The following is a 13,364-nucleotide window of genomic DNA, read 5'->3' as shown; positions in this document are numbered from 1 at the left end:
TGATGTATGTCCCTTTATCCTACCCCTTTGCATTGTTGGTTACAAAGCTTTTTCTGTCTCCTTTAAGAAAACAATCTCATAAAATGTAACCTTTATTCTTATTGTTCAGGAGTTTTAAAAACTAAATACTTTCTATCCCTTAGAGTTTTCCATCTTCCATTTCAAGACCATTACTTGATGTAGCACTTTAAAATTGTATTTACTCAGATATTAGTTCTTTTATTCAACTACTGATATTTCATTATTTGCTGTGGCATTTCCTTCTATGGGAAGAGCTTTCTTTTGATATTCTTTTAGAATACATCTGCTGGTAATGAATTCTTAGTTCTGAAAAAGAATTTAAGATTTCTATTGAAATTGTTCTTCCTGTATACAGGATACTTGGTTAACAGTATGTTTTTAATACTGCAAATCTTGTTCTACTTCCTTCTGGTCTGCATAGATTCTAATGAGAAGTCTAGAGTCATTCACATTATTCCCTTATAAATAATGTGTTACTTATTTGCAAGATTTTTTTATGCCTTCAGTTTTTAGCAGTTTGATTATGAAGCATCTGTGGATTTCTATAGGTTCATGATGGACTTAATGAAGCTTCCTAATCAATAGGCTCATGTTTTGCCAAATTAGGGAGATTTCATTCCTAGTCAATTCAAGGTCTGGTTTCTGTACTGCAGTCTTCCTTATCTTTCTGGGGCCGAGATGATTTCTCTCTCTCTCAATATCAATCACTATTAATTTCTACCCCAACCTCTACAAATCTCTTCATTCTGTTGAGAAATTCTAAATGATCCACTTAACTTCACTAATCTTGGTCTAAACTAAAATTTAGTTCCTCATACTTTCTATCCGATTTTTCCATCTTCTATTTCAAGACCATTACTTGATGTAGCACTTTAAAATTCAGTGCTTTAAGATATTTCCAGAAAATTCCGACATCTGTATCATCTCAACAAGTATTGATTGTCCTTTCCCATGAGTTCAGAGTTTCTTTGTATACAAAATGATTTGAATTATATTCTATATATTAAGATACTCTACTATTAGATAATGCTCTGTGGCAAAATTCTGTATTCCATCTAAATTGTCACCATTTCCACTGTAAATCAACTCAGTTTTCCTCAGGCTCCAATTTTAACAATCTTCTGTGTCATGCTTCCAGTTCCATTTTCAAAGCTTTTTTGGTACCATTTGGATCAATCTCCCATGTGTGCTGCTAAGTGGCCCAAAACCCAATTTATCCATTAGTTCAATAATTAAAATCTATCATGTAATGTTTGGGGTCAAATCCATTTATGTGCAGCTCAAACGTATGAACATTCCGTGTTCCTCTACCACAATCTTTTTCCATTTCCCTAGTACATACCGTATCAATATTTCTAACAGAAAGCTGGACCTTTACCATACTTGCCTCACATTTCCATTGACTACACTTATATCCAGAGCTAAGCAACAGAAGACAAAAAAGAAACAGTGTTGACCCCATCCCTTGAAACCACAGAAAGTCTTCAGAGAGAAATGTTTTATTCCGAATTTTAAGCTCCATCAGGCTTCTATTGCTACCACTATCAGTACCACCACTTATCACATGACTGCTCAGGAAATAAAATATTAGAGTAAGAGAAAAGGAATTTCTTATCAGGAGACCCTCTTCCTGCTCTTCTGATGATATACAGAAGGCTTCTCTAGCAGGTGTATTTTGGTATCTATTTATGACTTTCAAGCTGCATTGGATCCAGGTCAGGACACACAGAAAAATAAAAAGCAAAGTTCACGGCCAAGACAATACTTCAAACTTGGGTTTTCTGCATTAGTCCATCTACCTCTAACCTTCAAATATTCAAACAGCTAGTCTGCATATTCTGTCTATTGCTCCATCTTATCAAGAAACAGATCCATTCTGCGCAAATGAGAAAAAATATCTACACATAAAATTTCATTTAATAAGCATAAAATGAAGTTTGTAAGATTATATTGATATTAAATTAGCTGTTTTCTTATCGGTATATGAAATATTTCTTACAATCAATTGAACCTTAAATACAACTTGGTATAAACAAAGTAACTGTGATATGATTCTCTAGTCAAACAATGTTACATTGTGGTTGACAGCTGTTTGTCTAACATCAAAAATAAAATGTGGTAAAGACTGCCTAGGGGCTGGGGATGTGGCTCACCTGGCATGCGTGTGGCCCGGGTTCGATCCTCAGCACCACATACAAAGATGTTGTGTCTACCAAAAACTAAAAAAGAAATATTAAAAATTTTCTCTCTCACCTCTCTTAAAAAAAAAAAGATTGCCTAAATATCTCTCATCTGTATAATTATAATAATTATGAGCTAATACTCTCCAGTAGTACCCTAAACAAATGCTCAGGGACATTAAACTTAATAAAAAAAAAAAAAAAGACATCCTGGATGCTATACCAGTCCACAATGTATTACAAAAGACAGTACTCTCGAATAACAAAACAACCCACAATCACTGAAGCATATAAGGATGCAAATTAGAGGAGACAACTTTTCAGGAGGTTAGTTGTTCTTTTGTACAGGAGCCTTCACGGAAATAACTACTATGCACTGTTAGTCCCAAGTGGAGGAAGGCATGGTAGTCTTTCAAGTAGAGGATGTGCTTCTGGTTTTTCTTATTTCCTTGCTTTTCAGGTGGTTGATGGTGGGAGCTAGATAGGAACACTGTCAGAATTCCAGCCACATCACCTGGAGGGTGCATCGAAGGATGCCTAGTTTGATATATTGAACATCAAAATATGAAACATCACAATTCCATCTGTCAGACTTCTTTGAAATTCTCTCAAGTTTCAGTCAAGTTGTGTGTTAGTCAGCTTTTTGTCACTGTGACCAAAATCCCTGACAAGAACAGTTTAGAGGAAGAAAAGTTTATTTTGGCTCATGATTTCATAGGTTCAGTCTAGACTGGCTGGCTCCAAGACAGAAACATCAAATCAAAAGGGTGTGGTTGAAGAAAAGCTACTTAGCTTACGGCAACTCCAAGGCAGACAGAGAAGAGCCAGAGACAAAATATAATCCCCAAGGACGTGCCCCCAGTAAGCTTCTACCCCCAGCCATGCCCCACCTACCTATAATTACCACCCAGTAATTTATTCAAATTATTACTCCATCAAATGAATCAATCAAAGGAACAATTACTTTAGAGCACTCATGATCTGATGATTTTGCCTCTCAATATTCCTACATTGCCTGACACATGAGCTTTTCAGGGGACAACCTCATATCCAAACCCTAACAAGCTACAAGTACACAGAATTTCTTCAAGGCTTTCAAACCCTGGCTAAACGATCTTAGCAATCTAAAATCTCATACTTTTCTTAGGATACACAGTGTAGTGATATATAGTAATATACACTGTCATTTCATAAAAGCTTAATTCCAGTGTCATTCTAATAAAAATCCTTCAGAAGCAAGAGGAGTAATAATGTATAAATCTCAAAGTTGATGAAGGAAATAATTTTCCTCTTAATTTCATTCAGACAAATAAAATACTGAGTTAGTTCCATAAGCAAATAGACTAAAAATTCATAAGTTTGCCCTTTAATTTTCTTGGGCTGTTCACTACACTGACCCCAAGTTTTTAGTATTCTTAGATAAATAAGAACTGTTGTAATCCAAAAGATGTTTCAAGTTCTAATCCTTCAAAATGAGGGCAGTACCTTCCACTGCCCTGAATTCCTTGAATCAAAAACCATTATAGACTAGTCTAAGATGTTAAATTGACATTAATTATAATCACCTTTACGGAGACTACAGAACGATGCTTTAAGTTTCTCAACACCCTGATCAGGAAGCTATTAGTTTAAGAAGCAGGAAGGCAAGCAATAAACAAAATGAAAGCAGCCAATAAGCCATAAGTATAGACAAGCAGAAAAGAAGATCCATAAATAAAATCTTTCCCAAAAACTCAGGTATGCACACTGAAATTAAGAGGTCAAGTGCTCTTCTGAGTAGATAGTTGTATTGCTAACTGTGCATGTTTCAACTGGAGGGTAGTCATATATAGGCAGATTTTTTAAAATATGTTTTCATATATTATCAGATCTTAAGCACATTGTTAAATGAGTCACAGAAGATAGAATGAAATTTCCTGCCTTAGAACCAAAAGTAAGGAACAGGCATGTGACATCTTGTCTCTCCCATGAATGTTTTTATGTGTAAGCAGAATATGCATATTACTCTTTTCCAAGTGAATGATACCATACTTTTTTGCTTTTTTATTTCTATAGCTGAAAAAGTTATTTAAGTTTGGGGCATTTACAACATGTTTTATTGGTTTGAAAATAAACCCTATACTTGGGTTTATAGTCCTTGAGTGTTCACTACCTACAGCAGAGTGAAGTGTAAGTAGCTGGCTTTTGTCTGTTATCAAGTCTTACTTAACTAGTTACTTACTGTGACCTTCCAAGATTTTGAGCATGACAGACTTACTTGCCTGTGCTTGAATTACCATTTCATTAATGACAAATTAAGAAAATCTTAAGATTAAACAAACAAGTGAACTCTACTTTCTCTAATCTTCCCCCAAATATTTAACTTTCCAATTTACATCTTTTTTTAACAATAAAATTCCAAGGGCATCAAACTCCTTTTAAATTATTTCACAGCCTTTCTGTTCTTACTGATTAAAACTTTATGCAAATGTTCTTACCTACTCACATAAGATACAATCACAGTACTATTTTCACGAAAGTGAAAAAACAAAAACTACTATGTACAAAGAAGTTTTGGTATTAACGGGAAAATTTGAAAAATTAAGTATCAGTCAAAAGCCAAAAAGCATCACAACTTAAAGTTTAAGTAAATCTTAGCTGTCACTTTACATTGTTCAAAAAACAAAAGCATGGTTAATATCATAAAAGGCATCATCACTGTGTGTTTAATAAGAAAGATCTGATGATGGAGCTGGGGTTGTGGCTCAAGGTTAGAGCGCTCGACTAGCATAAGCGAGGGGCTGGGTTCGATCCTCAGCACCACATAAAAAATAAATAAAGTTATTGTGTCCAACTACAAAAAAAGAAAAGACCTGATGAGGACATACTACAGATGAAGAATATTGTTCAGTTACACATGTAGAAAATCTGATTTACATCATTCATTTTTTCAACTTGATTCAAGTTTCAAAATAATTTTGCACTTAAAAAAAATCACAATTATAAGTAAAAGTTGTTAAAGAATAACTAAGAAATTAAGTATAAGGTGTTTCATACACTTTCAACACAATCTTATTAAATTTCAGTAATATTGAACCAAGTTTATTCACATGATCTTATTTCATGCCTTTCAAGTTAGTGCCAACTTAAAAGTACAGCTATTTTTAAGGTCTAAGCACAAACGAATTCAATTGATTTTCTTTAAAAAATTATTCTGGTAGGAAAGTTAATTGTGGGTAAAAAGGGGTTAGAAATGATGATGCAATGTGATGATCATTATTATCCAAAGTATGAAGACACGAATTGATGTGAATATACTTTATATACAACCAGAGATATGAAAAACTGTGCTCTATGTTTAATAAGAATTATAATGCATTCTGCTGTCATATATAAATAAAATAAATTAATAAAAGTTTTTCATATGAAAAAAAGACAAAAAATTCAAGCAAAGAAATCCTTGCATGTATGATTTTGTCAAAATGAACCCAATATTACTATGTATATTTATGGTACACTCATAAAATTTTAAAAATTCAAAAAGATATAAAGCTTTACTACTCCTAAAAACTTACTGGAAGAAATCCACCTGTATCACTATATTTTCCAAGTAAAATGTAAAATGTCTGAGCCAGAAAAAGATGTCCTATATCAGAGAAAAATCAGTTAACTTCCTTTAAAATAAAACAAATGTTTAATGTAAAACATTATATAATGACTAGGAAAAAACATGAAAACTTACATGAATATTAATAACTAATTTTAACTAAAGCCAGTTGAAACTGGAATGATTTTCAATTTTAATTTCTATTTTTCCATTTTTATAAAAACTACCATATGAAAAGACACCATAGGCAATTTTTATAGCACAAATTTACTTGGAATCATAATTATAATCAGAAACAAATAGAATGAAATTGTTTTTTATAACACTCTTTAGCCACAAAATTGAATATATTAGAGGGTTGCTGAAGGGTAGTGGTAGAAAATAAATACAATCTTTTATTTAAAAATTCCATAGGGGCTTTTCTTCTTAGAAAATTTTAGGATATTCACCCTTTTGCCAGGATATGGTCAGCATATTAAATCAAGTGTGGGTTGGGACTGTTTGTATGGCTTATGTAAATCTAGATAAAGTATGTTACCACTGGCATCTGTTACCACTTTAATATAGTTTGGGTTCGTTTGAGCATGCAGAACAGGCTTTGGGTGGGCTCAACCAGTTGGTGAGACAAAAGTACAATACTTCTTTTGTTAAATGGATGTTTACAAGCTTATCAGTCAGCTCAGTGTCTTCTTGCACCAATTAATCACACTACTCTGGAAAACTTTGTTTTCATTTTCACTCCATAGAAGCTTGAAAGAGTTAAGCATTAAATAACAATAAACAAATCCAACTCTCTACTGAGGAAAAAATATATTGAAACTGCTTTGTTTTACATAGCTATAACAAACTGTGATTAACTATACTTTAAGCCAGGCTCTACAAAAGACAAATGCAAAAGTACCACTGTCTATAAAGTTTCTTAATGATAGTTCATCATAAATGGAAATTCAAGTAAATGTTGATGCTAAAATAAACTTTAAAACAACATAAAATATTTATAAATGATTCAGCCAGGTATGGTAGTGCATGCCTATAATCCCACTGGCTTAGGAGGCTGAGGTAGGAAAATCACAAGTTCAAAGCCAGCCTCAGTAACCTAGCAAGGCTCTAAGAAACTTGGTGAGACAGTGTATCAAAATTTTTTTAAATAAATAAATAAAAAGTGTTGGCAAGGATACACTGCTGGTGGGACTGAAAATTGGTGCAGCCAATATGGAAAGCAGTATAGAGACTCTTTGGAAAATTGGGAATGGAACCACCATTTGACCAAGCTATCCCTCTCCTTGGTCTATACACAAAGGAATCAAAAACAGCATACTATAGGCACACAGCTACATCAATGTTTATAGCAGCACAATTCACAAGAGCTAAACTGTGAAACCAACCTAGATGCCCTTCAATAGATGAATGGATTAAAAAAATGTGGCATATACACACAATGGAATATTACTCAGCAATAAAAGAGAATAAAATCATGGCATTTGCAGGTAAATGGATGGAGTTAGAGGAGATAATGCTAAGTGAAGTTAACCAATCCCCAAAAAAAAAACAAATGCCAAATGTTTTCTTTGATATAAGGAGGCTGATTCATAGTGGGATAGGGAGAGGGAGCATGGGAGGAATATATGAACTCTAGATAGGGCAGAGGGGTGGGAGGGGAAGGGGGGCATGGGGTAATTAGTGATGGTGGAATGTGATGGACATTACTATCCATGTATGCAGACACGAATTGGTGTAAATATACTATGTATACAATCAGAGATATGAAAAATTGTATTCTCCATATGTAATAAGAATTGTAATGCATTCCACTGTTATATACAAATAAAAATGCAAAAAAAATAAAATAAATAAAAGGGGTTGGGGATATGGCTCAGTGATTAAGCTCCCCTGGGTTCAATCATTTGTACTAAAAAAAAATAGTAAACTTAAAAATAAGATTTGGAGACTCACAATTTATTTACAATTTAGAGATTTCTATCAAAAGGTTGCCTGAAGTTAGCAAACATAACCTCAAATATCAATGTAATCATATTTTTCCCACCATCTAAATTTCTATGCTGCATCAAAGACATTGATGTGAATGTAAATTAAGACTGACCAAAATACATACACTATTCTAGTAACAAGTTTGAGGATACAAAATGCTCTGGTAAGAAATGAGATTTGACATTTATCTTAGAAATGGTTTAGTGTGAAAAATACTAAGAAAATAACTTTATCAGCATATTTGTTGACCGTATATAATTAGGATTCAAGGGAAAAAGCAACTCAGGAGTGACAAGTTCTAGAATACTAACATTCATAACATAGCATGAAAAAAAAAAGAGGAAAAACTCTTGTGTCTATATAATGAATATTAGGCTATCAGATTTATCCAAACAATTAAATAGTACCTAACTGATCATTATTAAATTGTACACAATATAATTATTCTGATATTGAATTTTTATTGTTATTCTTTCACTGGGCTTGTCTAGGAATCTGTAATTCCACTATGATCTAGTTCCCACACACCCATCATGCCAGCAACAAACACTCTGGAAGACTACACAGCAGGCTTACTGAAGCACTGGCAGGAAGCTTCTAAGTCTTAACTTTATAATCATTCTTCATCAGGCCCACTGAACTTAACAGTTCCTAACCCAAAGAAATCACAGTCCAGTAGAATGAAGTACAGAAACCATTGACGTGCGCACCATGACAAACACTGAATCTAGTATCAACTCTGGTAGTCAGCCAGATATATTTGTGTATCTATATATGTATCGATGTACATCATATTGGTTCTGTTTTTCTAGATAACTCTGATGAATACACTATAAAAAGGAAAACAGATGAAAATATAACTCAGATAGTCTTCTACCATTTTATATTTTGGATTTTTTTTTTCAGACAGACACAAAAGTCTTTTCTCTGTGCCCAGAAATATTTCAATTATCAGAGATGGTATTTAGCATAAGTTATGAAGTTAGAGGGTAATCCTAGGTGAGCAAATAAGCATTTCCAGCTGGTAAGATAATTAAATTCTTTATTGTACTACACCCTTGAAGTCTAACAAGTAGGCTGCCTTATAAAAAGACTATAAAGAACTGAGGGGCAACCTAGAAAAATGCTTCTGGATTTTAATGTACAAAGTAGTCACCCAGAGTTCTTCAGATTCTGATCGAATCCGGTAGGGCCCCAAATTCTACTTTCAACTTGTCAGGTAACTACAATGTTGCCGGTCTAGGGGTATACAGGAAAGCCCCAGAGCAAGATACCAGTAGCATCAGAATCTTCTTGGAATATTTTAGATTAAAAAAAAATTCAGAGTGACACAGAAATTAAGGGTCCCTCTGAAACTGAATACAATTTCTGATGCTGATAGTATAGGACTGCCAGGTATAAAGGGACAAATAGATAAGGATATTAGGAACACAGGATTAAGAGAACAATTCTATAAAATGAGCCCACTGTACTGACTCCACACATGCTTTCCTTATAAAAAGCAATGTGCCTACAACCCACCTGGCCCGAGGGGACAGGAAATGTTACATTCCTCAATAAACAGCCAAGGGACAGAAAACCTGGCAGTGTAGAAAAGGAATGATGGAGGTCAAGAAAGGATGATGGGTAGTTATCACTGGGTTGCTAACAACTAACCTCCAGGATCACACTTCCCCAAACAAGCCATCACCCGCAGTGCTCCTGCCTCTTCCTGCCCATAGGCACATATGCAGAGAAGGGAGGCAGGGACTAAAAGGAGGGTTCTGGGGCCTATAAAAGAACAAGACACACACATTCCTGCAGACACCTAGCTCTGGGCCCCCTTCTCTCAGGAAAAGTCGTCTTCTTCACAAGTTTCATCATTTCTCAGATGTTTCATCTTTACTACTGGAAGAACATGGACCCAATCCTGATTTCCAAGACCAGTACCACATGGACACCAAGGGAGCCGAGAATGAAGATCACCCTTACCCAGACCTGTCTAGCATAGGCTAAACCTACGTATGTATATCAACTGGATTTTATTCCTATAATTTTTAACCGCTTCTACGGGACCAGTGGAAAACCAATCCGATTCTCCCTAGTTCGATCAAACTGCATAAAATTAATTTTTCTTTTTTCCATCTTTTGCCTATTTCTTTGTATGTGGGTGGCCAAATTCAGCCAGTTGAGATCCAGGCAATGTCCCTGGGACAGGCTCTGGTACTAAGAGGACACAGAAACTGAGTTTGTTGAGCTAAATCAGCTGCTTATGTAGTCAGTCCAATTATTTTCCCTAAGAATAACAGAATACTTCTTTAATAATTTTAAAATAGTATACAAGAACTTGTGTAAGAAAAAAATATTTCTCTATGGTAAAAGTTTCCAAAGTCATAGCCCCCTGCAATTATGTTTGAAATGTAGTGGGAAGGACAGTAATAATGGAATGAACTGGACATTACCCTATATGCATGTATGATTACATGACCGTTATAATTCTGCATCATGTATAACAGGGATAAGAAGTTATATTCCATTTGTGTATGATATGTCAATATGCATTCTAGTGTCATGTATAACTAATTAGAACAAATTAAAAAAGTGAAAAAAAGTAGGCTTTCACATTGTAAGAAGTCTTCTCTGATAATGTAAACATGTAGGCAATGTATTGCAATTTGTAGAATCCTCCATTGAAACACTAACTGTTCAAACTAGAGACCATTTTCGTTTTACCTAGGTAACAGAGATACCACTTTGCAAAGAAACCAAAATGAGCTTTACATTTACATTGAGAGTATAACCAACCACATCATGATTTAACCAGCATGTCCCACAGTACTAGTCACACATTCCAGGCTGTTGTATAAATACGTCAATGCTTTGATTTATGGTCATAGATGATATGTTTATACATAGAGATACACAAATCACAATATGCTAATAGTTTGAAATGAAATATGCTTGAAGAACAAGAACTTGAGGGTAAACTGAAAATATATTGTCATGAACAGAGAAGAAGTTCAGTTTTCTGCATATGAAGCCAATTATTAAATAAATTTCTGAAAACTATAAACCGACACATTCAAAATTAATATTCACTACTTTTTTTTCCACCAATAAACTTAAATTTAGAAGTTCACATCTCAATCAAAATTTGAGCATATTGTTCTATCTGTAATTTAAATAAAATCAATTACTAACTTGTTATAAAGTACCACACTTATTTCAAGATGGAAGTGGGACACACCTCTGATCTTGCTAAAACTATATTTAGAACCATGGTTCTTAGTTAGGGGCAACTATGTGCCCTTGAAGACATCTGGCACTGGCAGGAGACATCTCTGACTTAAGGGAGTAGGTGAAAAAGGAAGGGTGCTTCAGGCACCTAGTGAGTGGAGGCCAGGCATGTGACTAAACAATGAGGGAAACACAGAACAGACCCAAACCGTAGAAAGATTGGTCTCAAATGTCAGTGTGGTGCTTAAATTGAGAAACCCAATTTAAACGATAAAAACTGCAGAAATACAGAAAGAATGTTCCTTCTGCTTCTTGATTACATTCATAACACAATATTAAGCACAATTGTGAAACAGTCAACTGGCTTCAAATGATTGTTAAATAAGTTTTCCCAAATATTTAAATCAATGCATTCAATATTCAGATTCACTACTTTTTCATACTTCAATATAAGTTTAAATTTAGATCTAGTTTCACATGTGGTCATGAAGTAGACTATCTTGGAGATGGAATTTAGAGTCAATACTGGAAAAACACAAGAAAGTGGTTATCACATGTAATATCTAAAATTACAAAAGAAAACTGCATTCATTTTTAGAACAAAAAAATGGAATTTTAAAAAATCATCCAGTCCAATTTCTTCAAATTTATGGAAAACATTTTTCTCACATGGAAGATAATATCTAATTCACTGATATGGCAGTGTTAAAGGATGGGGGCAGTTATGTCACCAGTAAACATGAGACAACTTTAAAACTGTATTAAAATATCAGTTTCCACTGTTTCCTTCCTAATAGTATCGCTGTCACATACTTAAATAAACAAAAGTCTTTCTTTTGGAAAAATTTAAAAACCAAGACGACATTATTTCACAAGCAGGAAACACAATAAAATGTAATTATTTTCAAAAACAAATCAGAGACCTCAGTGGCCTACAGGCATTTATCCTTCTTTGATGGCTGGGATTTAAACTGTCATGAGAAATTCTGAACTGGCTTACATTTTTTGAAACACAGGAACTGACAGTCACAAGGCCAAACATACCCTTAATAATCGATTCAGCCGCATACAGATCTCGTTTGTAGGTCACCTAAAGGACAGATAAACCTCATTAGACTTAACAGAGCAGGAAGGAATGTGAAAACAATAAAATAATGCCCTTGAGGAAATTCTTGATTTTGAAAAAACTATAAACATAAAACACAATTTATAAACTAGAAAGCAGCATTAGAAAATCTATATTAAATCATTCTATTTCTACAAATGATTAAAAATTTTATTTGTAATCTTTGAATAAATTCAGATGTTATATAGCATTTGTTTATGAAATCCTATTATATAACTGAAGCCTTATAATCAAATAAAATGTAGTAGTGTCCAAAGTATTAAGTGTTAACACTTAAAGTCCGAAGTGTTAACACTACTACTTAATAGTAAGGTTCTATACTAGAAGGAAAGCAGGAATCCCTTATGTAACAAGTCACCAAACTTCATTGTTAGTTCAAGTTAGCAAGGATCAACTCATATTAAAGGAGACTTCATTCTGAATTCAGTATATCTTTATATACCAAGATTCATCTTGTCAGTTTTTATTAAAATGTGGCTCCAACAGAAAGAGCCTACAGGGTGTCACTATGTGGCTAAAATCATTGGTAATTTTAAAAAAGCAGCCTATGAATAGTGTTCTGGGATTTTTAATGTCAGGGTACATATCTGTTCTATGGCAAATACTTCCTAGGTCCCATCCAGGGAACCCAGGTACAGAATATGTACGTGCAACTACAGATTTTGTTCTCCTATATCATGAACTTAAGAATGTAGTAAATAAAAAAATAGTATTACATAAGTAGAATAAGGTCATAGAAGCTCATAACCGAAGTATTCAGATGATTATGATGCAAATGGTGTGAAAAATCCATTTCAACAAGTGTTCAATTAGTGCCTTACCATGGCTATAAAAATGGGACATTCTTCTTCCAGATTAGTTCATAATTGGATTTATACAAATACTTTGTTTAGCTCAATAAGACCAGGGGAAGTCTACCCAAAATAAATGGCCCTGCTATGCCTTTACCCTGTCAAGTAAACTGTGGAGCAAAATTATAACCTACTTTGTAGAATTAAAAAGTATCCCAGTTGGTAAAACAGATGGTAAGTTGTTCAAGCAGCCAACCAATGTATGAAAATCAAATGCAGCATCATGATATTATCTCTAAAACAAGCATATGCCAACCAAGTTACTGACTCCCATTATTTTAGTTTCTGATCCCCAATACAATCCTGTTATCTGGAAAACAAACAATAGGCTCACACTATACATTTTACCAAAAGTACTGATGAGATTCATTCGTTCAACAAGTATTTATCAAGCT

The 13,364-nt window shown here is 34.0% G+C and overlaps 1 protein-coding gene across 3 annotated transcripts in view; it reads right to left on the bottom strand.

Moving 5' to 3' along the window:
- Positions 1–13,364, bottom strand: part of CRPPA (CDP-L-ribitol pyrophosphorylase A) — a 313,443-nt gene that overhangs the window by 191,970 nt on the left and 108,109 nt on the right. For all 3 annotated transcript variants that reach the window (XM_081285338.1, XM_081285336.1, XM_081285337.1), the window contains one exon: positions 12,037–12,082. In XM_081285338.1, coding sequence (XP_081141464.1) covers positions 12,037–12,082 — 46 coding nt within the window. The remainder of the gene's footprint in view (positions 1–12,036; positions 12,083–13,364) is intronic.

This window comes from Spermophilus citellus (assembly GCF_964194105.1).
Source record: "Spermophilus citellus genome assembly, chromosome: 3".
NCBI lineage: Eukaryota > Metazoa > Chordata > Mammalia > Rodentia > Sciuridae > Spermophilus > Spermophilus citellus.
This window is presented reverse-complemented; position numbering and strand designations above follow the sequence as displayed.